At 42.2% G+C, this 27,250-nt stretch overlaps 1 protein-coding gene across 8 annotated transcripts; it reads right to left on the bottom strand.

Annotated features, from left to right (window-relative positions):
• Positions 1 to 3,272: 3,272 nt before the first annotated feature.
• Positions 3,273 to 26,268, bottom strand: kif1ab (kinesin family member 1Ab). 8 transcript variants are annotated; one of them, XM_020103545.2, is made up of 49 exons: positions 25,994 to 26,268; positions 24,901 to 25,077; positions 23,157 to 23,230; positions 22,732 to 22,914; positions 22,539 to 22,607; positions 22,076 to 22,254; positions 21,481 to 21,592; positions 21,087 to 21,164; positions 20,695 to 20,760; positions 20,576 to 20,593; positions 20,386 to 20,464; positions 20,181 to 20,259; positions 19,616 to 19,758; positions 19,398 to 19,436; positions 18,167 to 18,366; positions 17,970 to 18,049; positions 17,264 to 17,339; positions 17,098 to 17,177; positions 16,603 to 16,709; positions 16,430 to 16,513; positions 16,031 to 16,211; positions 15,862 to 15,934; positions 15,688 to 15,778; positions 15,446 to 15,594; positions 15,098 to 15,276; positions 14,782 to 14,919; positions 14,565 to 14,683; positions 14,361 to 14,446; positions 14,134 to 14,269; positions 13,790 to 13,967; positions 13,280 to 13,370; positions 13,029 to 13,147; positions 12,853 to 12,908; positions 12,602 to 12,710; positions 12,372 to 12,438; positions 12,135 to 12,219; positions 11,944 to 12,049; positions 11,677 to 11,700; positions 11,423 to 11,537; positions 11,001 to 11,134; positions 10,800 to 10,861; positions 10,540 to 10,685; positions 10,144 to 10,332; positions 9,978 to 10,049; positions 8,563 to 8,669; positions 8,173 to 8,292; positions 7,860 to 8,052; positions 7,629 to 7,747; positions 3,273 to 7,152 (listed from the first exon to the last, which is right to left on the bottom strand). In XM_020103545.2, the coding sequence occupies exons 2-49, from the start codon at positions 25,004 to 25,006 to the stop codon at positions 7,095 to 7,097; spliced, it is 5,154 nt and encodes a 1,717-aa protein (XP_019959104.1). In that variant the 5' UTR covers positions 25,007 to 25,077; positions 25,994 to 26,268; the 3' UTR covers positions 3,273 to 7,094. The 8 variants fall into 8 exon arrangements, with proteins under 8 accessions (XP_019959104.1, XP_019959136.1, XP_019959111.1 ...); XM_020103577.2 differs by having other exon boundaries at positions 18,167 to 18,297; XM_020103552.2 differs by lacking the exon at positions 11,677 to 11,700.
• Positions 26,269 to 27,250: the final 982 nt, after the last annotated feature.

Here is a 27,250-nt window from a genome sequence, read left to right as displayed (position 1 = left end):
AGGAGCTCCACTTTCTGAAAATGACACAAAACAACGACAACAAAGAGCAACATGAACAGAGACCAGACAAACCAGACAACCAGACAACTGTTCATGACTGAGAAATGTGACACAGCTCACACTGCATTAAACCGCTCCAAGGTAATCATCTAAGTGACTGAGAGCCCCAAATGCAGTGCGCACACACACACACACACACACACACACACACACACACACACACACACACACACACACACACACACAGGGTTAATATAAATAACAGAGGCCACAGCTTATAGTACTTGGAGCACAAACAAGAGGTGGTGAAACTGGACCCTCGTCAGTGGATGTTGGTGAATGTCAGTGAACATCAATGAATGTAGCGTAGCCCCCACAGAGAGCAGGAGAAAGTGTGGTACAGTTCAGAGAGACTTGATATCCTGCTTCAGGTAACCTGACTGATTCGCTGGATGTATTTTTTCACAAGCTCAGTGCCAATAGCTAAAATACTACGCTGACATTTACGGTGTTCTGATTAAATTAAATCTGTAAGTGCATTATACCCACTTCTATTATCATGAAAAACAATATATTTCATCTAATCAATCACTGAGGAAAGCTGAATTGTGTATTGTATTTAGTGCATGTTTTTAACTGTTGAATCACCTCTGTGAATAAAATGTGCTTTATAAATTAAACTGCCTTGTCTGTTACTGGCTGTGGTTTGTATGTTTTTTGTCTGTAACTAATTTCTGCTCCCTATCTCTGCCCCGACCCTCAAAAATTTAATTTTATTTGATCTCAATTAAACTTAGCAAGATGGTAAGTGTCAAATGTCACCAGTCCAAAATACAAATGTCAGAATTAGGTGTATATCCTTTTTTTAAAAGTAGGAAAAGGTTGTAACATCAAGTCAAAATCTTTGTCTTATTGTAATTGTTATTATCATCTATACAATATATCTTTCAATAGATTCGACATGTTTAAACCAAGCTAAACACAGTACTTACAGTATGGTTTGCCAAAATAATACTTGATGCTGAAAAAGGTTCATATAAAGAGGTAAACGATACAGAAGGTGTTGTCTGCCTCTTCACTGTGGAGCAGCAAATAAACAGTAAGACCAAGGAGCAGCACTACCAGGACCCAAACCTCGGATGGGGGTCCTTCTTAGTGTGCATAATTAAACATGTTGGATAGGGTGACCTGCACCGGGAAGTATAGAACTATAGCACAGTGAACATATGGAGGAGAGGACATGTGTGTGTGTGTTCTCGTTTTTGTTACCTCTTTGAACCTTTTCCAGTATTGAGCTACTCAGGACCAGTGCACTTCATGGGGACAAAAGCCGTTGTGAGTGCAACAAGAAACTGGACCCGGTCTAAGGACACAAAACACAGAGGCAGAAGTAGCAGTTCCAAAAATGATATTGTGTCTGTTAACACATAAAACTCCAAAAGGTTACAAAAATGAATGAGCTGAACCGGAGGGATCAGAGCAAGGTTGTCTTCAGGGCGGATCCCAGGAAAGGAGATTGAACCAGGGCAGAAGTGAATAATCGCACGATCTGCCAAAGATGGCGTGTAGAGCCAGGGTCTTTATATTGTGGAGATGATTGGAAGCAGGTTCAATGATCAAGAGTTGGGAAGGCTCCAGAGCTCCAGGAAGTCGAGAGACATGAAGACAAGCCCTGGTTTACAGCCACACAGACAATAGACAAAAGGGCAGAGAGCGGCACACTGCAGAATCCTGGTTAAGTATGGATTGGCAATGGTTAAGGTTAGGGGTTAAGGTTTTGGTTAGACAATAAATGGAAGTCATTGCAGTGTCCTTATTGTAACGAAATGTTTAACTGTCTGCTATACCTTTTATGTAATATCTTTCTACTCCATGAACCTTGCAACCAACAAAGCTGGCGATGATCCAGTACTGACTGCACAAATAGGAGTACCTGTTGCGTTAATGGAAGAATCAAAGTGTTTCCTCTGTCTGACAATAGTTGTAAGACTAGTGTATCATAAATGGTGAGTGAACTCCTCTTTGTCAGACTTCTGCATCACATTGTGGTGTTGAGAACTCCGTCCTATTCAGCTGAATACAGATATCTTTGTGAAGATCACTTTGAGCCTACTACTTACGAGGTGAGGACTTTCTGGGAAAGTGATGTCAGTCTTCATTTCCTGACCCACTTCCATTGGGGTGTTTGAGGGTTAGGACTTGATTTTGGGGTTAGGGTTATAACTAGGTTTAGGTTAGGGTTAAGGTAAGGATTAGGGTGAGGCATTTAGTTGTGATTGCTAAGGTTTGGGTAAGTAAGCCAATTAGAATTACAGGGTTGTGTGTATGTGTGTGTGTGTGTGTGTGTGTGTGTGTGTGACATTTCTAGAGTCCAAACTCCTGCTTAGGGGACAATGTGACTGATTTCTATATTTCTGTGAATCAGTTAAACATTCCAAAGAAAAGGCAGACAGTATCTGACCAAACTTATTGTTCGTCAGTGGTCTGGTGTAACCATAGACTGTACCCCAGGGCCTGATGGGAGGTGGCAGCTGCAACTCACTCAGTCAGGGGCCTTTTGTGTCAAGCCCAGTATTTCTGCCTCTGTTCTTCAAGGATTAGTTGGACTGGCCCCTGCTGCAGCAGAGTACATGTGAGTACATAATCAATAATGGAAGGCTGTACAGACGCATCACTCACACACACACACACACACACACACACACACACACACACGTCTACTGTGCTCATGTCTGAGCACAGCAGACATGAAAAGAACATTGCATTACACATTCCTTCTGTTTTGTTGGGGTTATGTTTAATAACCGTTTTTCTCCTGTTAAACGTGATGAGTTTGGGCAGGAAAGACAAGCTTTATTTACATGTTTCCATCAGGAAATATAATGTGATGTCATTCAAATTCAAGATGAAGACATTATCATCAGTCGTTTACTTAACTGCATAGGCCTAAAAAAAACAAATATTCAGTTGATATTGTTATGAAAAATCACTAAAGATTGCAGCCGGATTTGGGCAGTAAATTTTGATTTTATAATTTTATAGATTTTATTTTTTGTACATGTTCAGGCTCAGAATATGTGTAGTTTGGTCGGTCGTATCAGGCAATATCATTGTAAGTCACATCTAAAAGATGATTTAAATGTTTAATCAAGGTAATCAACGATTGACATGGGCATCATTTACTTTTCCATCCATTCTGTTGTATGAGGTTTACTGTGATGGATCTCTATATAAGTGGGTAACAATGAGACACATGACATTAAAATGATGCATAAGTTTCAACACTCATTTATTTATTTCACCTTTTTTTTTAATCTTCACAACTTTTGTTACGTGTCCACAGACATGAGAAAAAACTCTAGAACACTCAAAAGATAAACGTGAGCACTGAGATTAAGACTTCATCACAGGCTGGGACCTGCTATTGCTTCTGTCAATCAGCTCAGAGCACAGAGAGTGCAGACCTGGGATCATCTACCCGCTCCACAATGACCATCTCATCCACACCAAGCTGCATGTGCAAAAAACAGATCCCTGATCGGCACTCTACTCTAGGGTGACAAAGACGAAGCATCAGGCCAGTTATTCTTATTCATCATGGTATACAGAGGAAGAGAGAGAGTTAATATCATCTGTGCGATGAGACCCAACACAGAAATTCTCGATTTATATACAAGACAGAGCCAAGAGGAAGGTTTCCAGTTAGTCATTACAGGGATCATGAATGACAATACTTTACAAGCAGCACTTCAGGGAGGGGGGGGGGGCTGTTGTCATTAGCAAGCAGTAAGGCAGGAGAGAGGGACAGAGTACAGCAGGAGATAAGTGGACCTGCATGCTTCGATCCAGATGATACTCAAAAAGCAGCCAAATATGAAATAATCTATTAATTTAACTTTGAACAATTATTGGCCAGTGTACTAAAACTGTCATATAAAGTGTTATTCCTTAACATGATACCTTTAAACTATTAAGTGCTGGAACCACTGCATCATCTGCCAGTCGTAAACAACAAAAAAAATCAATGCAATTTGGTGCAGTGTTGTTGGTTGTTTACCCGTTGAGGCGAAAATGGCACCGTTACAGTTTCATCTACTCTTCTCCTTTCAATACAGGCCATAATATTTTTCAGCCAAACCCAGTTTTTTCTATACATTCTTAAAACATCATCATATGAAATCATATTAAATAAAGATGCTTTGTGCATGAAGTGCAATATATCATAAAAACATCTTCTATCCTTTAAAACTTTATAAATAAAACTTTCCATTTGTCTTCTGTTCCAGCAGACAGCATACATGATAAATTAGTAAGCATGTTAGCAAACGAGTTGATTATACCAAGGTGACCCAACACACTGAAATCAGCTCAAAGAAAGAATATGAAGTACAAGTAGCAACAAATATAAAGTGAAATGTGATGTACAACTTTTGCGTTGTCAGATTTTGAGCAGATTCATAAAGTATTAGGTTCTCTTGCTCAACAGGTTGTCTGGCCTGTGGCATAAAGAGTCCTAAATACTTTCTGTTGATTCTTCTGACATTAAACGGATCACAGGAAAATGAGACCAATTGGTTGGCTGACCATGTCTTTGGTGTAATATTTACCAACATATAAGATGTTCCTCTCCAGCGTGAGCAGATATGGATAATATTCCTTTAAATGCAAATAATACAAAAATATACACAGTATAACGTAATGTAAATAATCTTTCTAGCAACAGAATAAATAGATAGACCAACATTCGGGGTCATCTTGGTACAGTGCAAAAAAACTGAAACAAAAGTCATAGCAACACCAAAGCTAATCATACTGTACTGGTTTCTGACACAACACCAGGCTCTCATATATATATAGCGCCTACAGTACTTAAGCTAAGAGGGGATTTCCTTTTAAATGCAACATTTATAGTCAATGATAATGAGACATATGCTGTACTGTCACTGTACCAACAAACTATAAAGCATCATTGATAATATTCACTCTCCAAAACATTGACACCGATGTAAAAAAAGATCCATAGCATCTACTATAACTCAACCTTAAAGCTCACTCCCAGCCACATGTAACTAACTTCAGTGTTGATGTCAAAGACAGTGATGAGGAAGGGAGAGAATAAAAAGAGGTGAAGAAAGGGAGGCACTATCTGGTGGATGGGCAAAGCTCTTGCCCACTCAAAGCAACTGTCCTCAACAGATTACAGGTCCAGGATCATTTCAAACTTTCCATTTAGCTACTAGAGTAGACGTAAATAGTAAACGTATTTAACGTAACAACTCTGCCGGCCCATAGCGGACTGAATAAGTGCTCATGAGATAAAAATGTAACCACACACATACAATACAGTTGTTCAATTTGGATATAACTGATTAGTTTAAAGAAAAAAGTTCAGCTTTCAGAAGAATACGCTCATTTGCTTTATTGCGAGAGGCTAAATAAGAAAATCTAGAGGTTACGTGCATAACCAGTGTTCCATGAGGGAAGGACACTTGGTACGTTGTCCCTTCTTTTGCACACGGCTAAGAAATAATCCAGGAAATAAATCTGTTTATGTGTGAAACTGACAAGAAACAGTGAATCGGCGAGTTCAGAAGTACCAGCAGATAGATATTGTTATATATTGCTTCCAGTCTTTGCTAAGATAAAATAAGTCAAGATGAGATAAGCTGAACTAACAGACTGCTTGGGCTAGTTACATTTTTAGCTTTCAGACCACAGAGTTGCATCGATCTTATTAGATTTCCAGCAAAATAGCAAATGCGAATATTTCTCAAAATTTCAACTCAACTCAATTTGTCAAGTTTACAGATCAGTTTATGTATCAAACTAACTTGAGAACATGTGAATTATTGTTTTAGAAGTAGCCTATTGGCAGGCAGATGTTACATATTACTTCCAGTCTTGGCTAAGCTAAGCTAGGCTAACTGACTGCTGGTGGCTAGCCTCATTTTAAGCATGCAGACCACAGAGTAGCATCGATCTTCTTATCTTTCTCAGCAAGAAAGCAAATAAAAATATTTCTCAAAATTTCGAAGTTATTCTCATAAACAGTTTTTGCTGACACAACTGCAAAGTCAACAACATTTGGAACAAGTAGAAAAAGAAAAAAAATACTTTGGTTAAAACAAGTGAGTGAATGATACAAGACATTATAACGATAATAAAGTGCCATGAAACAAAACTGGTCAGTGATCCTGTCACAAATAAATAACAGTGCAGAGAACCTATGATAGCAACAATAAATAATATTCTGCTGTAGCTATATATATATATAAATATATGAACAAGGGGGTTATGTTAAATGAGAAGAAAATATCAAGAACAAGGCGAGGACATGAGTTATCTCTCCTGGGTTATTTTCTGCCTCAATCTGGCCAAGCTCAGTTGAACTAGTTTAAAAAGAAAAAAAACAACAGATACAGCTTACCCCTTTGTCCTAACAAATCCCTCCTCATGCTACTTCAGTGTTTAAATGACTCATCTGTTTTTTGAAACAAATACTCTACATCATAGAGCACCAAGCTGAGGTAATGTGCAGTATTTGAATGATGGATGTGGAGCTGATGTTCCCTGCACTTGACACACATCTACACAGAGTAACATCCAGTTTGGTGTTTTTTTCTATTATTATTATTTACCCCCCCTCACCTAATGTCGTTAAGTAGAAATACATGAATGGCTGGTTTTTACAACTGGGACTTATGTTCAGACCACATAGTAACTTTCAACAGGGACTGGGTGGCCTCGCAGGAGACTGATTTCTAAATGTATATGAAAACTAATCAGAACTTGTCCAAAAGCCCAGCAGGGGTAAGATAACTGACACGTTTGGGTGATTAGTGTTTGTTATGTATATTTCTAACGGTCAGGAGGGAGCACACCATGCAGGGTCTGAGGTGTCGACTGCAAAAAGAGGGAAGAGGTGTTTCGCTGGGGTTCGAGATGAGCGACAGTGATGTCACATAGAGAGCAATGTAATTGGTTTATGTATAAGTTTGTTTATATGGTCAATGTTCATTGGAGCAGGATGTAGAGCGGAGCTTATAGATTGTATTCTTTTTTTTGTGTAGGTTTCCACCAGGCTGGTTCACCTCTCACATCCTCTGTGCAGATGGGACCGACTGGACCGACTTTCTCCGGGAGAGCTTTGACCTGAGGAGAGGAGATCAACAAAAAAGTGCAAATAGGAGAGTAAGATAAAAGTTAATAATAAGCTGTATTATTTTTTAATTATTTCCTCAGAAGTTTCTTGGAAAAAATTTAGAATTCTTTTTTTTTTTGCAACCGTCGCCTTTTAGAAACGTCATCAACATGGCGACTCACTGAATTTTCAGGGTATTTTCCTGCTGTATTCTCATTTGAACTCACTGGGACATTTTCCAGACATTTTACTGGGGGGCTGGCAAAAAAAGTTCTGGAAAATGTCAGCCCCTCTGGAAATATCAGGAAAATGTTTGTAGTTCTGTGCATGTCTGAAAACAGCTACATTGTGTACATCTGTTTCTCTCTAAACATGGGACCTGTTAAAGCATGAAGCACTTATTCCAAACGTGTTTAACCAACAGCAAACAGCTCATCTATGTTGCTCTTCTGTTGGATTTCTCCTCGACAGTTACTTCTCCACCCACCTGATGGTGCCAGCTAACAGAGGGTTGAAAGCATACAGCCAGTCATGCATCTCTTTGTCATTGGTGGCCTGCAGCAGTATCCCACGATGCTCGGTGCACACAGCAAACGTGTTGGGAGTCTAGAGATATTGAACACGCAGGGGTTACTAAAATGTATTCAGGTTAGCTAGTTAGCTGTTTATTATCTTAAAGATAAATCTGTGTTAGGGTTTAATTTAAGCTGGGTCGTACCCGCAGTAAAGTTTGTTTGTCTTCGCTGTATTCCACCTTTGCAGACGACAGGTTGATGACAGCTCTCTCAACACTGTCCCTCTCGCTGCGGTACAGGTAGACGTAGGGCCGGCGCACCACCACGTAGCGCTTCACCCAGCCACTGGTGTGGGGCTCCAGGAAGTGCAGGTAGCCCTTCTTTGACACGATGGGGCTACATAGTATGAAAGAAAAACAAACTTTGAAACAAACTGAATAAATATTGATCACAACTCTTCTTCATCATGTTTATTCCCCAAGTGAAAACAGTTCAGTATGATATGTGTTGTCAGACCTGACGCGAATCTCCTGTATGTCAGGCACAAAGCTGTATCCTCTGAGAGCTTTCTTTCTGTCCACTGGGCTGTACGGGTCCAGATCTGGAGTGGATGCTCCTGAACCTGGTTCAGTATGTCTTCAAAAAACAAATTTGTAGTTTGACAAACAAGAAATTAGGGTTCAAACAAAGTTTCAGACCACAAATTCTTTACACAAATGTATGAATTTGGATATTTTAGCTTCATTTCCAAATAGTGGGAGGAAGTGGAGACATGTCCATCTTAATGAACAACTCAGTCGACGTCAACCATGAAATTCACTCGGGAACCTTTAGAGTTATGGATCAAATATTTACCAACACATTGAATTAAAATCATACTGACAGTAAGAATATATAGTTACATACCTAATGTCATAGTGTCCCTCGACCAGTGACGGGCAGGTAGAGGATGGAGTGAGCGTGCTCAGTCCAGATGACGACTCCCTCATTAGTGATGCAGACATCTCAGAGAGCTAAAGCACGCGCACACATGTACACACACAACAAGCATGGCGAAACACACACAAGACAAGAGGGACAAATACAGACACAGACAAAACATACAGGCAAACAATTAAGCACAAACAACATAGACATGCATTCAGAAAACAACTCAATCAGACAAATTGTCCTGTTTTGGCAATGTATTGTAGAATCTCTGTACCACTGTAACACAAATCCTCATTATGTCTAAGAGCCCCTCATTGATTAACATATTAAAGATGACATGCAGGAGTAAGATCAGGTTAGCGGGAGCCTCGCAGTCTCAGAGGAGGAGAGACATTTACAAATGAGGTCAGGTGAAAAAGAAGATGAAACTAAACCATTCTCAGGGATGATTAAAAGATACAAATGGGTTTTAGAGGAAAGAATTAAGCAGGCGACCACGGTCAATATTATCCTGAAAACTAGAATTATCGCCTTGCGGTTGTAAGCCTCCGAGAACCAGTGCACTTTCTGTCTAAACAGTAGACACCAAGAGGCAGATTTAATATGTTCAAGAGGCCAAAAACTAGTTGTGTCGGACAACTGTCACCTTGACCAACCAAATCTGATCAGTTCATCATTGGGTCTAAGTGAATTCTTGAGAAAATGGTTTCACAAAGCATAAAAAGGGGTTTGTAAGGTAACAGTGATCTTGACCTTTGACCCTTGACCTCCAAATTCTAATCTCTACATGTGTGAGTGTAAGTGAATGTTTGTACCAAATTTCAATGGATTCCTTGGAGTCCTGGGATAACAGGTTAACAATGTGTAGTGTGAAGTTACAGTGACCTTGAACTTTGAGCCTAGAGCACCATGATCTTATCAGTTCATACCTGAGCCTAACTGAACATCTGTAACAAATTTGAAGAATTTCCCGAAAGACGTTTTTGGGAGATATTGTGTTCACATGAGAGGGAGGGACCGACGGACAACTGATAATGCCTCTGGCCACTAGATGTCACCGACGCTGAGATATAAAAGTTTCTTGTATGATAATCATATCTGACAATTCTCATTCAGCTGGATCCTACAGATAATATTAGTGAATAATATTTGATGCATGTCTACTGCATGGCTATAAAGACCGAAATCATATGCTTAAAAGAACTGAGGCAAATGAAATTAGATGGGAAGAGAAAATTAAAAAGAGCTAAAAGTCTGTGCTGAACAAATGATTGAATGATTTAATGCAGTGGCAGAGAATGGGTCAAGTGCGGGGCTTTAATAATAAAGTGTAAACGTTGAGGTTCAGAGGGATTATCGGGCCGGGTTACGGGGCCTAAGCTGGGGCTCACCTTGCTCTCACTGGCACTGCTGCTCACCTGGCTGTACTCCCTGTTGAAGGTGTGCATCAGCAGACGCAAACACTGAGAAGAAGAAAACAACAACAGATTTTTAGTTTTAGATGATGTTGAACGTAGTCATTGAAACAACAGATGAGCTAAAATGAGCAGCAGTCACCTTGGCAGCCAGCTCCCTCTGCCTCTGGTTGGGGCTATCGAGGGCGGGGCTGCTGCTGGGACTGTGGCTGAGGACAGGACTCTTTGCGAAGTCGCTGATGTCACTGCTCTTGTACAGCGCATCCTGTCCCGCCTGCAGAGTGGCCTCCAGCTTCTCCCTCAGCAGCAGATAGTGCCTGGTCTTCTCCACCTATAAACACAAGCAACAAGCAATACATCTTTTCATCAATGTCGAGCGAAAAACACTGTATCTCAAGGTCTCACAGATTTTGTCTTCCTTGAGGATTTTAGTAGTTAATAGTTTTGTTTTGAGGCAAATAATATAATAAACTGCATCCATTCCACTAAAAACATTTCCCTGCTGATCTATTCGTTACTTTTCTGTCTGTAGACTCACCTCCTGCAGTAAGCTGAGTTTCTCCAGCTCCCACTGGTGATCGAGGATGAGGCTGTCGCTCCGAGGCCTCCATCCAGCCAGGTTCTCCTCTCCTCGCACGTACGCCACCGAGGTGTCCAGCACACGCCTGCGACGACGCTGCATGCCTGGTGAAGAGAAGGAAAAGACAAACACCTTAAGTACGACAAAACACAATCTGTCATATTGGAGATTTCCTGATTATTTGAAAGATTTTGTTATTAGTTTTAGTTCCGTCTCACCTGGACTTCCATTGTCAGCCACATGGCACAGAGTGACTTCATAGACTCCTGTGACACGGTTACTGGGATGGAGAGGGAGGAAAACATTTCAACAGTGTATAAAAAAGATAATAGCCAGATAAACTTCAACATACATTTTTAAATATAAAATCAAACTTTTTAAACATGAAATATATATTTATAGATTCAGACTGCACAAACCTCTCTGAGGGCCGAAGGCAGCCGGTGCTGAAGAGGTTCCTGATGGAGCGAGAGGCTGGCAGCTTTGCGTCGCGGGAGTAAAACACCATGCAGAAGTCTTTGGTGATCACTGTCGGCTGAGTGCAGTTCTCCATCTAGTCAAAATATACGGCAAATGTGTCTGATTGCTGACTGCTCTTGGTTTGAATCAATACTTATGTGAGACAAGGAATAATCAATGTATTCAAATCAGTGTAAACCCCAGGATTTCAGCCGGTGGTACTGATGGTCAAGCTTCCTATAGCTTTTTTCAATCTGAATGATTTAGATTTATTTTCTTACATATTTTTTTGTCCCAAAATATATTTTGATCCAAGTTGGCTGGATGGGCCAGTGAGTAACAAGGTCCATTACGCATCTGATGTTAAAAGCAATTTCCTTACCTCCAGATAAGCAGACAGGGTGATGTAGATCTTCTCTCCATACGGAGTGACTCTGTTCAGGAGCAGAGAGTTGTGCATGGAACTGTCCCATGCTGCCTCAAATCGGTAAAACGTCCTGAAAGAAAAAAAAAACGTCGTCATTGATCTACATGGTTTTTGAAGCAGAAAGATTCAAGCTAACAAAAAAAAACATGTGAGCAAAGGGATATCCTGTTATCATTAAATTGAAAAGATAAAAATGATCGTCATTATACCTATGATCAACTCCCAAGGAGACGCTGCCGTTAACAAAGAATAAGAAGAAAAAGCCGGAGTTAGAAACTTTCATCTGCAACTGTTGAAAGTTCAAACTCAGAAAAACAATATTGATCCATGCAAATATAACTATGTATCAATGCAAAATATGAGCATGTATTAATACAAAATAAAAGTATGAAAAGTCCTGAAGCAGTGTATAAAATGATACTGATGGATTGATGGATGGATGGATGAATGGATGGATGGATGGATAGATAGCATACTTGTCGTCATGTTTGGGCCAGAAGTATCCGGACGACAGGATGTTGAGAGACAGGATGTTGGGGTCGATGATGGTCTCATCAGCCTCTGGTGTGTTCCGAATGCGACCTGAAATCATGTAAGTCACAATGACATTAGTTCAGTGACGATATTTAAAAAAAAGAATGACTTTAAATTTTTCCTCATTACTCACCAATGACCAGCTCTTTCACCTCTTTCCACTCGACATCATTTCCTGTTTCGTGAGCGATGGTGACTGTGATCCTCCTCTGAATGCCCTGTGCAGTCCAGAGAGGACAGGAAGCAAACCGAACTCAATTAGCTGAAGTGACTGATCCCAAGCTACTCAAAGTATATTGGCTGCTGACATTTTTCACTCTGAAGTCTCTTTACGGAAACATGATCATTATTTAGAGAAAGGTTGTCCGACCTGATGTAAGAGGAACGTGCCGTGACAGGGCATCCCAGCTCTGTGGTCAACAACTGCGGGTATGTAGCTGGAGACAAGGAAAGATCATAGACATCAAACACATGTTGATAGTCAAAACTTTAAGTGAGATATATGTATTAATACGTCTTATATACGTATAAGTATTCAACTCAACTGCTATCCTATGTCCCTTGGTTTTAGTGGTTAAACAGATACAAAAGAAGACTCACTCTCCGTTGGCCTCCAGCTCACAGATCTCAAAGAAGGCCATGAGGTCGTATTTGGCGTGACACGGTCCCGCAGTGGAGCGAGTCAAAGTGCTGAGCTTGGTGGCCGGAACTGACGAGTGAACAGAGAACAGATTAATGTGTGACGGTTCAAACCACACTGAGCCGATACTGCCAATAGTTCAAGGGGAAGGAATTTCAACATAAGTGAAATAAATGACACATCACAAATAAATGATGTTTGATAAACTAACCTGGTTTGGATAAGGGCATCACCCTGGGGAACTGCCTCCTGGAGGGTCTGAGCGGACTAAGAGAAAAGACAAGGAAACAGAAACGTGAGGAAACTTGAGGGTCCCATCTCAAAGAGATCGACTAACACACACCAGCCATCAGCTGTCAGAAATGACAGTTCAGATTTCACCCTGACCTGATCAAGTCTTTGCAGAGCGGAGGGAAGGGTTGTTTCTGGTAGTGACCAAACACCTCGAAGACGATGGGCTGAGTCTTAATATACTCCACAAAGGACTTAGTCACCTCCACTGTGATCTGACAGAGGAAAGAAGAAATGAAACGTCACTACAACGCTTCAGACAGCTATGACAGTAAATACAGGATAAGAAAAACATATTGCAGTAGTTGTATCCACTAATATTTGGTAATAATTGAAGTAGTGCTCACATTTTGGACATGGTAGAAGCCCAGCGGAGGTCCTCTGCCGGTGTTCTTCAACGGTTCAGTGGAGAAAGCTTCATCATGACGGTGGATGAAACTGAAACAAGAGACGACTTTATAACAACTCTACTTAATGGATTACCATGAAACTTGGTGGCATGAGTCAAGAAAGAAGCCATTGCATTTTGGAGCAGCTCCAGATAAGGGCACTGACCCAGCAACTTTCTTTTCACTTTCTTTAACATTGTGAGATAAGATATTTTCTATGAGAATATTTGGATCTTGTCAAATCAGGGGATGTTAAGGGGAAAGATATTGATCAGTGTGTGAAATGTGGTGCAGATCCTCATAAAAGTCTGGATCTAGTGAATTGAAATGTGGAGACCATTTTTAATATTTGATAAGGATGTGTACTATTGATTCTTTATTGATCAACAACTGTTAAAACTTCATGGGACCAACAGTGTGATTCTCTTTGGTCATGACTGGCAGTCTGAAGTGCTGCTGTTCACTCACTTGAACTGGCAGAAGATGTCAGCATACTCGGCTGAGATGCTGGAGGCCTGTAAGACGGTGACTCTGAAGGTGAATGTGCTGCCGATCTTCAAGTGGGACAGAGCAATCTCTGGGGAGAGGTCCAGGGGGAGATCTAGACTTAAACTCTTCGCTGGGCTGCTGGGAGGCTCCACAATGGCTACATGAGACAGGGACAGACAGACAGTTTCACTCTGGAGCTGTGTCAGATAATTTTCTTTTTTTCACCACAAATTTACAAGTACAGTATTTCTCATCTGCTCAAATCCAAACCGCAGTTCGACGGACTGACTTAACTTACAGTCCGTGCACAGATCTACTCTCACCTGCACATGTGTTGTTGTTAACTTCATCTGCAGAGAATCCAATCTCAGCGCTTTGTCCTTCTCCCTCCACGATTCTCAGCTCCTCTTGGGAGGTGTTGGAGTGCGACAGAGTACCAGGACACGACTCAGTCTGGAACTAAAACACAGGCAAACCACTTTATTTTCCCAAATCTTTCCTTTTGGGCTCATAGGACACCTAAAAACCATTAGGAGTGACCTGCATGTACCTTCTCAAAATGTTTATCTTCGAAGGAGATCTTGGCAGTGCCTGACTGCCTCACACCAGAGCCGTAATCAGGGGCCTCCTCATCGGCTGAAGAAAGACAAAGCAGAGGACACAGTGTTATAACACAGCGATGTACAGTCATTTCAAATGAAAGAAAGCGTCTAGAACAAAAACAGCTATAAACACTCGACCTTGATGTTTGTACCTGATATTGCCTGCACAGCCACTCGGAGGAAGCCTTTCACTTCTCCTTTCTCGCTGACGATGGCCACGCGGTGTACCAGGGGCACCGGGTACAGCAGGTTACTCAGGTACACAAAAGCCCTGAGGAGAAGAAGCGAGGGAGGGGATGAGATTTCACATTTACCAAGATGTTTAGTGTACATGAAATGCGATTAATATTGTCTCTCTTCAGTTCTGACCTGCCGACAAGACGGAACCAGGGGAAGCGGTCGTAGAACGGATCGCCTCCGGTCAGGGTGTGGTCGCAGTCCTCCACAGCACTGCTGGGGAGCTCTGCAGCACGGTCGTACATTTCTCTCATCAGGTCCAGTCTCTGCCTGCAGAGGGTGAAATAAACAAAAACACATAAACAAACCAGGACACAACAACAGCAGCTGATATGAATGAATGGCTCTGCTGAGTTCAAACCAAACCAAAAGCACATTCTTTACTAGATAACATTTATTATTATGGATCAATAAAATATTGAGGGTGTGATCAGCTTTGAGCATTTACCTGAGTTTCTCCAGAGTCCAGTAATGCGTGGCTCCGTTCTTCTGATCCTGGACTTCCACGGCTACGATGGTCTGGGGGAAAGGTCGTCTTTCTCTTTCCTTGGCCACACAGGGGGGCAGCAGGTCAGGCGGTAGCGGAGAGTAGAGAGTGTCCGTCAACAGGACAAACTGGAACTGCACCTGTGGACACAAGGATGTCAAACATGAGTGCCCGCTTGTTTACATCCAACTGGGTCTCAACTCTCTCAAACACGCTTGTTTTTTTCATCAAGATCAATGAAAAAGGAGAATGTTGAAAAAAATCACACATCTGTGTCACAGCACTGAGTAATGTTTTCTAATGTCGCACCTTCTTCTTCAGTTCCACACTGATCGCATTGGCCTCCTTGAGGAAGATGGCATTGCCCCACAGCAGATCCCTGAGAGAGGTGAACTGGTAGAAACGCCACTTTCTGAACGCCCACAGAGCCAGCTCCGTCTCACGCTTCGTCCACGGCACTGGGGAGGCAAGGGAGTTGATATAAGAATCAGATGTGACCAAACAAAAGCCTGACTTGTGTTGGATGTCAGAATTGAAAGTGACGGTATCACCTTCCTCTTCAGGCTCCTCCTCTTCCTCAGGTGACTCCAGGCACCGAGAATCCACCTGTTTCTGAAGAGCCTCCAGTTTACTCTCATAGTCCTGAAAGAAAACGCATGTTGCAGATCAGGAACAGGATGAATTTAAGGGCAAGTGTAAATTAAACTTTAAAGCTTTTTTCTCACCAGTCTTTGCTGTTCCAGTAGGTTACTGGCCTCCTCCCTTTCTTTACGATACTGGTCCTCAAGTTCCTGAAGCCTAAAAGCAAAGATATACAATCACATGTAAGCAAAGAATAGTGGAACTTGAAAACATTCATTGTTGTGAACATAATTCACAGTTCTTCACACCCACCTCTGCTCCATCTCTTGCTTCATGTCGATGCCTTGTTTCTCCAGCAGCTCTCTCTGAGCGAAGGCCCAGTCGACGGGCTCCACTGGCGTCTCAGCACACGGCGTCCTCTCTCGCTCCAGACGAGCCTGCTCCGGGTCGTTGAAGCGAAACACATGGCTCTTCCCCATGATGATGCGATTTCCTAAAAAGTTAAAGAAAAAAAAAAGTCTAAGTGGTCTACTCTATGATGATGTTACACAGTAATTAGAAAGCTGGCATTTCTGCTTTGCCATTAAAAAAATAATTTTAAGTCAAAGAAACTCAGACTTCTCTTGTCCTCACTTTACATACTTTTCTATATGTATTGTTCTCTGGGCAATTACTTCATTTTCCACCTCATTTAGAAAAATAGACACTCACCAGATCGCAGAACGATGGGGGAGGACACTCTCTTCCCGTTGACATACGTCTCCGTCCCCTCACATGGCTCAAGGATAACACATCCTAGAAAAATAAATTATATCTCAAATACATGCGACACACACTAGAACATTGTAATTTGATAATGGCAGAGAAAGGAGCGAGTTGTTTACCTTCACCCTGAGGGCTTGTGGTGCTGCTGAAGGTGCAGTGTTCGTCTCTGATGAAATGGCCACTGAGAACGATGTCTTGACGAGCTTTGGCATTTTCTCGACCAACCCTGCGAGAAGACACGATGATAAAATTTAGACTAATCCCCGAAAAACACAGCACCACATCTGGATCACAAAACACCACGGTTGCAAATGGCGCCTTCTTACAAAGGGTCTGCGCTCGACCAATCAGGAGTCAGTCTCAGCTTGTTTCACTTTCTTTTTATGTCATTAAATAACTAATCAGAGCCAAAAAACTACCAGACGAATGAACCCTTCAGTGTGATAAGAATTATCTACAATGACAGATAATGTAGAAAAATGGGGTTCAACCTATACTGCAGCCAGCCACCAGATGGCGATTGAGACGCTTTGGCTTCTGTTTTGGGTAGCAGTCATGTTGTCCATCTTTATATACAGTCTATGGTTTGGACTGAAAATATGTAAAAACCTTACTTGGTGATGCCGTCTTTGATGTAATAGAGCAGACACTCGGACATCAGCGGGTCCTCGTTCAGGTTCACCAGATGAGGGGTCTGAAGGTGGAAGTCATGATCATTATTTTTAAATGTTTGTTTGAGATCAGACAAACTATTATATTGAAAAGTGATGAGCACCTCACCTTTTTTGGGGAGAAGACACCCACAGTGCCTCCGTCTTCTCTCATGGCAACACCCATCTCAGCCAGCAGGGCCTCTCTACAGGGAGCGATTTTATTTAGGACAATATGTTTTTAGTTGAAAAGAATTTGCAAATTTGCAATATTGTTTAGATTAAACATCTGATGATTCTTGATACTGTTTCATGCAGGTTAAATGTCTTATCAGATTAAATGTAAGCCTGTATTTTATCAATACAGTGACTGTTTTGTTAAAGGAAGAATTGTTGCTGTTACTAAATATGAACAGCAGGGGGCAGCCCTTTCAAATAAATGTCGGACTTCATCTGTTGGATTTTATCATGTTGCTCACTCTTTCAGACATTTTCAGAATTCCTTCTGTTGAGCATTGCTACCCATCTAATAGCTGAAAAACAATAATATGCCTATAGATTCTTGTCGCTTGCACGACTGCAAATATGGCATATGGTGTTGTTCAAGCAGCCCAGCAATCGAAAAATCAAAGATAACTTTTGAAAACGCTACGTCCAATTTCAGCTCAGGGGTCAAACTATCCCATTTAGTACATTTATTTTAGCGAAGATGGAGCAGACCTAAATGCGGGTGGGTGATGGGACTGTTCCGAATGCAATGGTCATGAGCAGGATGAATGTATGAGTGCTGACATTTGAAAAAGCTGTAAAACACTGCATGAATATTTTGGACTGACCTCTCCATGCGGATGGCCTCAGTGCGACGCAGCTTCTCCTCCCACGTCTCGTTGAGCTCAGCAATAATTTTCTCTGTTTCCTGGTGGTAAAATTGAGACAGATGAAATGTATCCAGACTAACAAATTTGCCTTCACACCAGATTTCATTGCTGCTTCTCTGGATTTTTGTAAATAATTTCGCTGTCCTCTCTCCTACCTTGAGCCTCTCAATGGTCTCTTCGCTGGCCGGACTGAAGATGCGGTCGTGAAGATTGCTGATGGAACCGGCGCGACTGGACAGCGCTGAGAGCGAGGGAGACGGGCTCATTCCTGTCATGGCGTGGTTCACTGTGGAGAGATCACCCCTTTGATTGACAGCCTGGCGATTATTCACAAAGTTCTTGTAATCGCACAGGTCTGCCAGAGAGAGAGGCGTTGCATGGAAGAAAGCAAGGTAGGACAGAAGGACAGAAGGAAGGACAGAAGGAGGGAAGGTAGAAGCAGACTCCGGGTAATTAAGGAGAGACATCGGGGATTGAGAGGAACAAAATGGATAAAAGAATAAAAAATAGGGGGAACGACAGAGAGGAGTACAAAGAAAAGAAGAGAGAGCTCAAATAATGGATCGAAGAAGCAGCAGTAATTTGCTCACCAAAGCCATCACAGAGAGAAAAGAACAACGCCAATCACCCAAAATGCAAAATAGACAGGAAAAGAGATCAGATGCATTTTTCTATTCTCTGGCCCTCAAATACAAAACAGATTCAACAAGCTTGCAGGCAAGAGAATGTTATGAGAAAGAAAAGAAAGAATATGTGTCATTAAGATGCATAAAGACCAAATACAGCCACGGTTTTCTTTTTCTAATAATGTAATGCATGTCCTGATGCCTGAGGAAGCATAGCTCCAGGCCTCAAAGCTCCTGACTCATAGCTTCAATTAGCTCCACACACAGAGAACCAGGATGCAACATTTGCTCCTTAGTTATTTAAAATGGCGTCCTCCCAGTCAGTCTTGTCTTCCATGATTTATAATAATTGTTTAAGAAAATGCATCAAACATCATGATTCATGCCACCTCAGGCTCCGATGCTATCTGCATTCTTTTTTTATTTATTTTAAGTCCTGATGGGATCACAATGCAACTTTACTTTTAAGAATAAAAGTAGAGCTTTCAATGTTAAAAGGAAAGCAAGGAAACATGTGTTACCATGGAAATGAGAACTAAGGAGGCCATTTTGCAGAAATGTTGAGAAAAATATTTTTGGATTAAAACAAGGTTTAACCTAATAGATCATTTTTTTAGCAAATGTATGTCTCATCTGACTTTACATATGATCTCAAGGGGCTGTTAATCAGGTCTCTGGTGTGGTGGAGGAAGAAGGCCGGCTTGTGATTCAATTTTCTATTAGTTGCAAAGCGCAGGCTCGCTAAATGAGTTATACACACATTTCAAACCATCGATGACAGGGCCGGGACAGCGATACGCTGATAGGACACAGGAGAGAAGAGACTGAGGGTGAGAGCTGTTGTCTTAATTGTGTGTGTGTGTGTGTGTTGTGTGTGTGCATGTGTGTGTGTTTGTGCACGTGTGTGTTTGTGCACGTGTGTGTGTGTGTGTGTGTGTGTGTGTGTGTGTGTGTGTGTGTTCTTTGACGCACACTCACTCTCTATGATGTCTCCCAGGCCCTGTGCATACAGCAGGTCCTTGAGGCGAGCCACCTCCTCCTTCAGCTCACGCACCAGACGGTTGCTGGGGTCCTCGTTGATCACGGCATTGCAGCGGATCTGTTTGGCACGGTCAGCATACCTGGAGGAGCAAAGGTCACCGAGGTCAAGAAACCAGTGAGGTATAAAGCGTGATGCCTCTAAAATGAGAGTGCAACTTCAGGAGTTAACGAAATTAAACACTGCAGCGATTACAGTGTATGCATTTGTTAAGACGGGGGGTCCATTTATGATGCAACACTACCGAGTGACATATTATTAAGTCTATTTTCCTCAGGAAAATGCAAATATAAGCAGGTATTCTTGAAGTTTCCTTGTCAGTAGAGGCGCTGCAGCCCCCTCAGCAACCCTACTTCCAGCATCCTCGAATATAAGCAGCACAGATCTCCAAAATCCTTTACTCTACATGTTGAATCTGTGGTGACGGTATCATTCTAATTCACTTAGCAGAAAACTACTGATTTAATTAGATATGAGAAGATGTTTTATTGAGATCTTTCTCACCGGAGGGTACTGAGGGTTTCATCATAGTTAATGTCAGCAGGGCTCAGGGCAGCCACCATAGCAGTACGAGAGTTACCTCCTAAAAGACAGAGAATAAGACTGTAAGAATGTTTTAATCAACAGAAGAAGTTATTATTATTATTACAGTTATTATTCATTGTAATAGTAATATTAGTAGTAGTAATATATACAGTATTTTGCATACCTAAGTTCTCCCTCAGTAGCCATGTCAGAACGGAATCTCTGTAGGGAATAAAACTTTCCACCTTCTTCTTTTTCTTGTTCTGCACAAAAATAAACACATGTATATTTTCTATTGACCCTGAAAAAGATACAGGGAAGAAACTGTACATCCTATTGGCCTTTTCAAAGTTGTGATAGTTGCTGTTGCTCACCTTGTTTGGTGCCGAGGCCTGACAGTTGAGAGAGAAATATGTGTTATTCCAATAATGGTAATAAGGAGAAAAAAATGTTCAGCAGCTGAGAATCTTTGACGTCACATATAAAAACATACCAGTTCAGCCAGAGCAGAAATAACTTTCCCCAGTGTGGTTAAAGACTTGTTGATATTTGCTCCTTCCTGCAAATACAAAGCAATAAAAACAGTTATCTCAGGTCGCCGTGACCTTTGACCTTTTACCACTAACATCTAAACAATTACTCATTGCGTCCAAGTGACAACTAGTCCCGAGTCGAAGAAGTGCCCTCAAGGCAGATTTGAGATATCATGTTCAAGAGGAAAACTTGTTATGTGAAGTCACTCTGACCTTGACCTTTGACTGTCCAAATCTAACCAGTTCATCTTTGAGTCCAATGTTTGCACATAATTTGAAGGGATTCACTTCTAGAGATGTTAACAAGAATGGCTCCAAATGTCTCCGGCCACAACAACAACCTCCCTCTCACCTTCAGTCTGGTTCCTTTAGCTCCGGTTGAGTCGGCTCTCTCGCTGCCAGCCAAGTCCACCAGACTGATCTTGCTGACCTGTGTGATGGTGGGAGATCATTTCAAATTAAAAACGACACCAACAACAATGAGCACATTTCGCCTGAACCTACAATAGGGGAACAGGCCGTTTAAGTTTATCTGTGGTTATAAATCAATACAGCAACTCATTAATCAGTTAACAACACTGCTGATGAGACATGAGGTCATAAAAGGCAGTAAAATATCTTCTGCCTCACAGCTCCTCTGCTGAGGCTGGGACAGCTTATTGGTTTTTTTTTAATAAGAAAAAATAACATCCTCCTGTCGGATAGAACATATAGACGTGAGCGAGAGCTGAGCTCGGTGTCAGAACCTTTTCTAAAGGGTTTTCTGTCTCCATGTCGTGTTTCTTCTGTGTGAAGATGATGTTGAAGACAGCGTGGGAGCGACTGCTGGTCTCATTCATGTTGGTAGCAGCCACAGTCCTGAAAAACAGAAAATAAATAGAGTTACCCACCTGTGGTTGCATGACTCCACCAACCACTGCTGTTTCAGTTTTTTTGTCCAGAACTCATATGAGGCCTTTGACCACTGAAATCAGGTAATCCTGGTAAAAATCTGAAGAAATTCCATCCAGACAGATTAGAGATATCATTTTCAAGAGGCCAAAAACATGTTTGTGAGGCCACTGTAACATTTGACCACCAAATCTAATCAGTTAATCTGAGAGGCTTGGTAAACCTTTCTATTGTGTTCACAACCACCTCCGGCCACTGGCTGTCGCCGTTACAGAAACATAAAAATAGTAAATCTTGATCTTGTCTATCGGTTATTTTTGCTCCTGGGATCCAACAGTTGTTCCATTCACTGATTAATGAATTCATCCCAACCACATCGCCCATCTTTGCCATCCATTACTACATCCACCAATCAACTGGTTAATCCCTGGTTGACATTCAGGCTGTCACCTGGCTTTGTTTCCAGAGTCCATCAGGTCCTGGATGTCATTGTAGGAGGTGACGGCCAGTTTGGATAAATCTTCCACGTAAGGACCCATCAGCGGGTGCTCTCTGACACGCAGGTTTCCTTTGTTTTTGGGGTTCAGCAGGTCGCGTACACGCTCACAGTAAATCTCCATGTAACTCACCTGGAGACGGCAAACAGGGAGTCATGTCAGAAACCGGTTCTACGAGTTAACTCGATTTAGTTATGACTGGTTGGTCAGACAGCGATTCAGGTCAAAGTGCTTCACAATCGACTGATGAGCAGAAAATCAAATAAAATCAATGAAACACAATAAAATAGATTTTAAAAACTATGAGAAAAAAAAGAGAAGAAACTTTGATATTCACAGTTTTTAAATGTTCAAGACTATTTTAATACTGAGATTCCACCTGCTGCACATGTGGAAACCAGCATTTGATGACTCACCTCTACAGAGTAAGACATGCTGTTGTCATTATTGCTGTCATTGATCTTGGTGAACAGGTCCTCGCACAGCTAAAAAGCAAAGCAGGTATTTTAACAGGAAAAACATTCATCAAAAGACAATTATTACCGTTTTTAGTAAATACATTTGCGAGGAATATTTCCAATTATCAATCAGAACTGTACGCTGCTCTACCAGAGGTATGATCCCTTGTTGGTCTTTCTCTGTTGGTCGTCCCATCATGGTGTAGCTTTTGCCAGCTCCCGTCTGGCCATATGCAAATATGCAGACGTTGTAGCCTTCGAAGGCATGAAGCAGCATCTCCTCTCCGATGTCCTTGTACACCTGCATCTGAGACGCATAGTTGATGTCCTCAGGCTACAGACATGGAGGGAGAGGAGTGGAAACAAAGACAAAAAGATGAGACAGACCAACACCCACTGTTTTTAACAGCATGATACGACATCAAGAACACGCCTGCTTCTTATTGCTTGTTTTTTTCCATTAAAGTATTTGAAAAATCAAATCAATATTTTCCATCAGTCTCCAGTGGTTCGTTTCAGGGAGAGTCATTAATATTCTTATCCAAGCAGTAAAATAATGATTTCATGAAAACTCACCGTAGTGTGTGACCAGTAAGAGAAGTCAAAGTTAAAGCTCTTGTTTTCTTTCGGCTGTTTGGGGTTCAGGATCGCTGAAACGAAGCAAAACAGATCAGTTATTATTCAGTTTCACCATTTTCACTGCTATGATCTTCTATCTCAATATTTTTGCTTGTTAGGGGTAACTGGTAATCCTCACCCTGAAGTGCCCCTGTCCTGTCAGTAGTCTTTTTTTAATGAATTATTCACATACTAATATATATGAAAGTACACAATCAGCTTGATGCAAATGTCAAAATATATTTAATGATCTGTGGATTTGCTCAAAGCTATAGAGCTAATAGTAAACAAGGAAAGACTTGATAATGTATATGTATAATTGGACCTGTGTAAATTGTGGCCCTTTTATAGCCCCCGATTTAGAGAAATCCTACATCCGCCACTGTCTTTGTCATTATTTATGACAGAATAAACACTAAGCCCTTATGTGGGGATTGAATTGATTATAACTGGTCAGGGACAGACCACTGGACTGGATACAACTGGATTCATCAGACTTCACTTTGTGTCAGTAAAAGAGGTTTCAAATCCACTGTCTGATAACGAGGGGAGGGGTGCTAGGTTTGTAGAATATGAAACAAGAAATGAGCAGGAGCAGATTCTCTGTTTGCAGCACACTGAATCCTCTCTAACGCCCCCTGCAGACAAGTTTAACATTACAGCAGAACTGTTTGGGTGAAACGTGCACTCAGCCGGAATCAACGGCGAGGCTAGAAAGCAGGAAAAAATAAAAGAGCAGTGAGAGCTGTGAGCACATTCACAGTCGGTGAAGTTAATGAGCTGAAATAATCAAAGTTTAAATCTTTGGCTCTAGTGAGGTCATTAAAAACACTGACCAGCACAACGGGCACAAACACACACTAGCTTGCATCAGCTGACCCTGTCAGGGCTCAACCAGAACAATGGGGTCTATTTGGCCCCTGTGGCTCGTATGATGAGAGCGCAGAGCTGTGGCGTCGCTGCATCCGACACACTGACAGGCTTCAGACCTGACTGAAGCTTTTGTTTCCCTCCCTGGCTGCCAAGATGGTGCGTGTGTGTCTCCCTGCCCACTCTCATGTTTCTGCCGGTCAAAATTGCAGACGAGACAAATATCTGAGGTGAAACTCAGCTCAGAGTAGGTCACAGGAACATAATCATGACGGGATCCGCAAGCAGAGTGTACGAAACGTTGAACGTCATGACAGCTTCACAAAATTGAAGCAAATTAATCTGGCTGGCACCAATATAGCTCATAAACACTGTCTACTCCATGTTAGCAGATGGAACATGGACCAAACAACCAAAGTAAAACAATACAGGCCTTTCATTGGTGACGAAAAAGCCCCTATAGTGGACATTTCATGGACTGTCGCAGTTGCCCCATATGATTACATTGTAGTCACTGCTGCAGGGTCAGCACTGCTGGCAGATGCGATCTACTGGATCAATTCCAAAGGTTTTGGGGGTAAATGCGACTGCGACTTGAAATGTTAGAGTCCCATTTTGTAAGTGTCATTCATTTACACTTCCACATTTATAAACATTCCAAATTTAATTGCAGAAAGTTATTGTCTCAATGATTACAGTGCATTTCTTTTACTCCTGATACTGTTGAAATAATGTTTTACAGCCACATCATCATGTTACAGCCATATCCTCTCAACAGTTCTCCCATCAACTGCCAACACACTTAAAAAAAACGACTTGAAGGGATACTCACTTGTGGTGTTCCCTGTCATCTGAATGATGCATTTACTCTCCTTCCCGATCTCTCTGGAGTTGAAGGGTCGAACCCTCACCGCCACCTTCACCGACGCCCCCGCCATGATGCAGGTGGGTGCGCGAGCGAGCGGTACAGCTGGAGATCCGTGTGGCTACACAGACACACGCCTGGCACCTGCAGGGGTGGATGTCAAGAAGTTTATTTACTGGATTTATTAGCAACAGAAGTGGACATGTATGGGATAGAGACATTAGAAATATAGATTTCACTTGCACCTTTCAAGGCTTGTTGTCATTATTCTGTAATATGGAGGACAGTGCCATGTAGGCCTAAACAAACAGCTGAGAATAACATGATCCTCCATTTTTGGGCCTTGCATCTGTGAGTCTGGCCTGAGGCAGATTCACACTCGGACTAAAAGGCTGGGCCAGTATTTGTCAGGAAGATCACCAGCATCCCTGATATTCGACAGTAAGATGGCTGCTTATTCTCCGGGCATCATCCCCTCACCTCACAGGCCCTGCACTGGAACTGTCTCCTCACTGCTTCACAGAAAATTACACAATTGTCTGGAGGTAAATCTGTGGCGTTTTTCTCAGCACATGCATCATCCAACCTCCACCCATGAATAACAACATCCCTCCTAAGCATCTTAAGGAAAAGACATTATCGACAGTGCAATCGCAGAATCCGAGGAGACATCCGTTCTATGGTGACTGTAAATATTCATAACCCGTGTAAATATTGTCTCCTCCATCTTGCCTCGCCTGCCGCACCTCAAACACAGGCCGCGTAAACAGAAACGGCACAGACGCCTGCTCATCCACCACTGCGTCAGAAAGGAGGTCAGCTCACATTAAAACGATTTAAATGACATTTACGCATCATTTTGAGAGCAGATGTTCGGTCGTGTGGGAATATGAAAGAGGAATTGATCATTAAAAATCCTCACTCAGTCCTTTCATCGCCTCTGATGCGCACACGAAATCGCACAAACACAAACACGCACGCATCCGCTGCCCTCACCTAGTAACACCCTTTGGTGCCGACGCTGTGCCATGAAAAGCATCGCACTTGATCCGTCTCTTACCTCAACAACTAGACTCGAGCTCAGAGGGCGAATCCTCCGCCCATTCAAACCAGCGCCAGGATCCTGATCTCCTCAGCAGCCCGTGTTTCTGTCTTTGGGCGTCTGAGCTGGAGCGTCTACAGCATCCCTCCTCTGAGCGCGTCCATACATGGAGAGGATCCGCCGGGGAAAGAGCCTCAGCTTCAGCAGCAAGTGTGGAACACAGCGGTGCGTCAGTCACAACCCGAGTGGGAGACTGGCTGGCAGGCAGGGAGGGTGGGAGGGAGGGGCGAGGGCCGGATGGATGAGGGATGCTCTGTGCGTGAAGTCGGTATGAGAGTGAGGAAAATGGCGGTGCTGCTGTGGCAGAGAAGGCTGGGAGGCGGTGGTGACATCAGCATCAGCATCATCAGCATCACCAGCATCATCCGCAGCAAGGAGCCATGATGGCAGAGCCCATGCAGCACAGAGGAGGAGAGGAGACAGGACCTGGGGGGATTTAAGGCTAAACATGGGTGGATTACCATTGGTGGAAGAAGTACTCAAATTTACTGAAGTAAAAGTAATGCCACCCTGAAAATACTTAATTGCAAGTAAAAGTCCTGCATTCAAAACCTTGGGTGAAAGTATGTAGGCTAAGTATCATCAGCAGGATGTACTTATATGCAAAGTAAAATTACATTATCTACTTTTCCCAGTTCCAAGTTCTTGTTGATAAGAGTTATCACACATCATTGACTCCATATAAAGAAATTAGGCCCAAATTATTCTGGATATGAAGGCCGCCATCTTGTGTTGAGAAAGTCAGTCAGAGCCAGAGTTTGCACAATAAAGCAATCAAGGTGCTGCAATATCCGGTCCCACAGATACAGACACTTGACCAATCACGAGCCAGTCTCAGGTGTCAATCATGTCATTTCACCCAGTTTGTACAGCATCAAATCATTAATTAAAATACAATACTAATGGGAAAAAATGAACATGTATAACACAAGAGCAACATTTAATGGGAAACCGTCACTGAGAAAAATGAATCTGACGTGCCCTTTGACTTTTAACGTTTGGTCATTGTCCCATCAGCTAACATGGTGGAGATGGGGTGTACACTGCAGCCCGCCACCAGGTGATGATCAAGATGATTTGGCTTTGGAGCCGATATATCGTCCATCTTTACCATACATATGATCTTTACATACAGTCAGTATGGTGTCTACACTGCATCGCACCATCATGTGTAAGGGTCACTACTGGGTGAAAAGATAAGTAATTAGTATCAGA

Source organism: Paralichthys olivaceus, chromosome 16 (assembly GCF_024713975.1).
Source record: "Paralichthys olivaceus isolate ysfri-2021 chromosome 16, ASM2471397v2, whole genome shotgun sequence".
NCBI lineage: Eukaryota > Metazoa > Chordata > Actinopteri > Pleuronectiformes > Paralichthyidae > Paralichthys > Paralichthys olivaceus.
This window is presented reverse-complemented; position numbering and strand designations above follow the sequence as displayed.

Bases quoted from the DNA above. Each gene is read 5' to 3' on its own strand.
- kif1ab (XM_020103545.2), bottom strand. From the start codon at position 25,006: ATGGCGGGGGCGTCGGTGAAGGTGGCGGTGAGGGTTCGACCCTTCAAC. The intron at 16,212-16,429 runs GTGAGTGTCTAT...TTAACTTTTTAG, and splicing joins CCCCATCGTTCTGCGATCTG to GAAATCGCATCATCATGGGG. The intron at 11,135-11,422 runs GTAAGGAAATTG...TATTTTGACTAG, and splicing joins CCCTGTCTGCTTATCTGGAG to ATGGAGAACTGCACTCAGCC.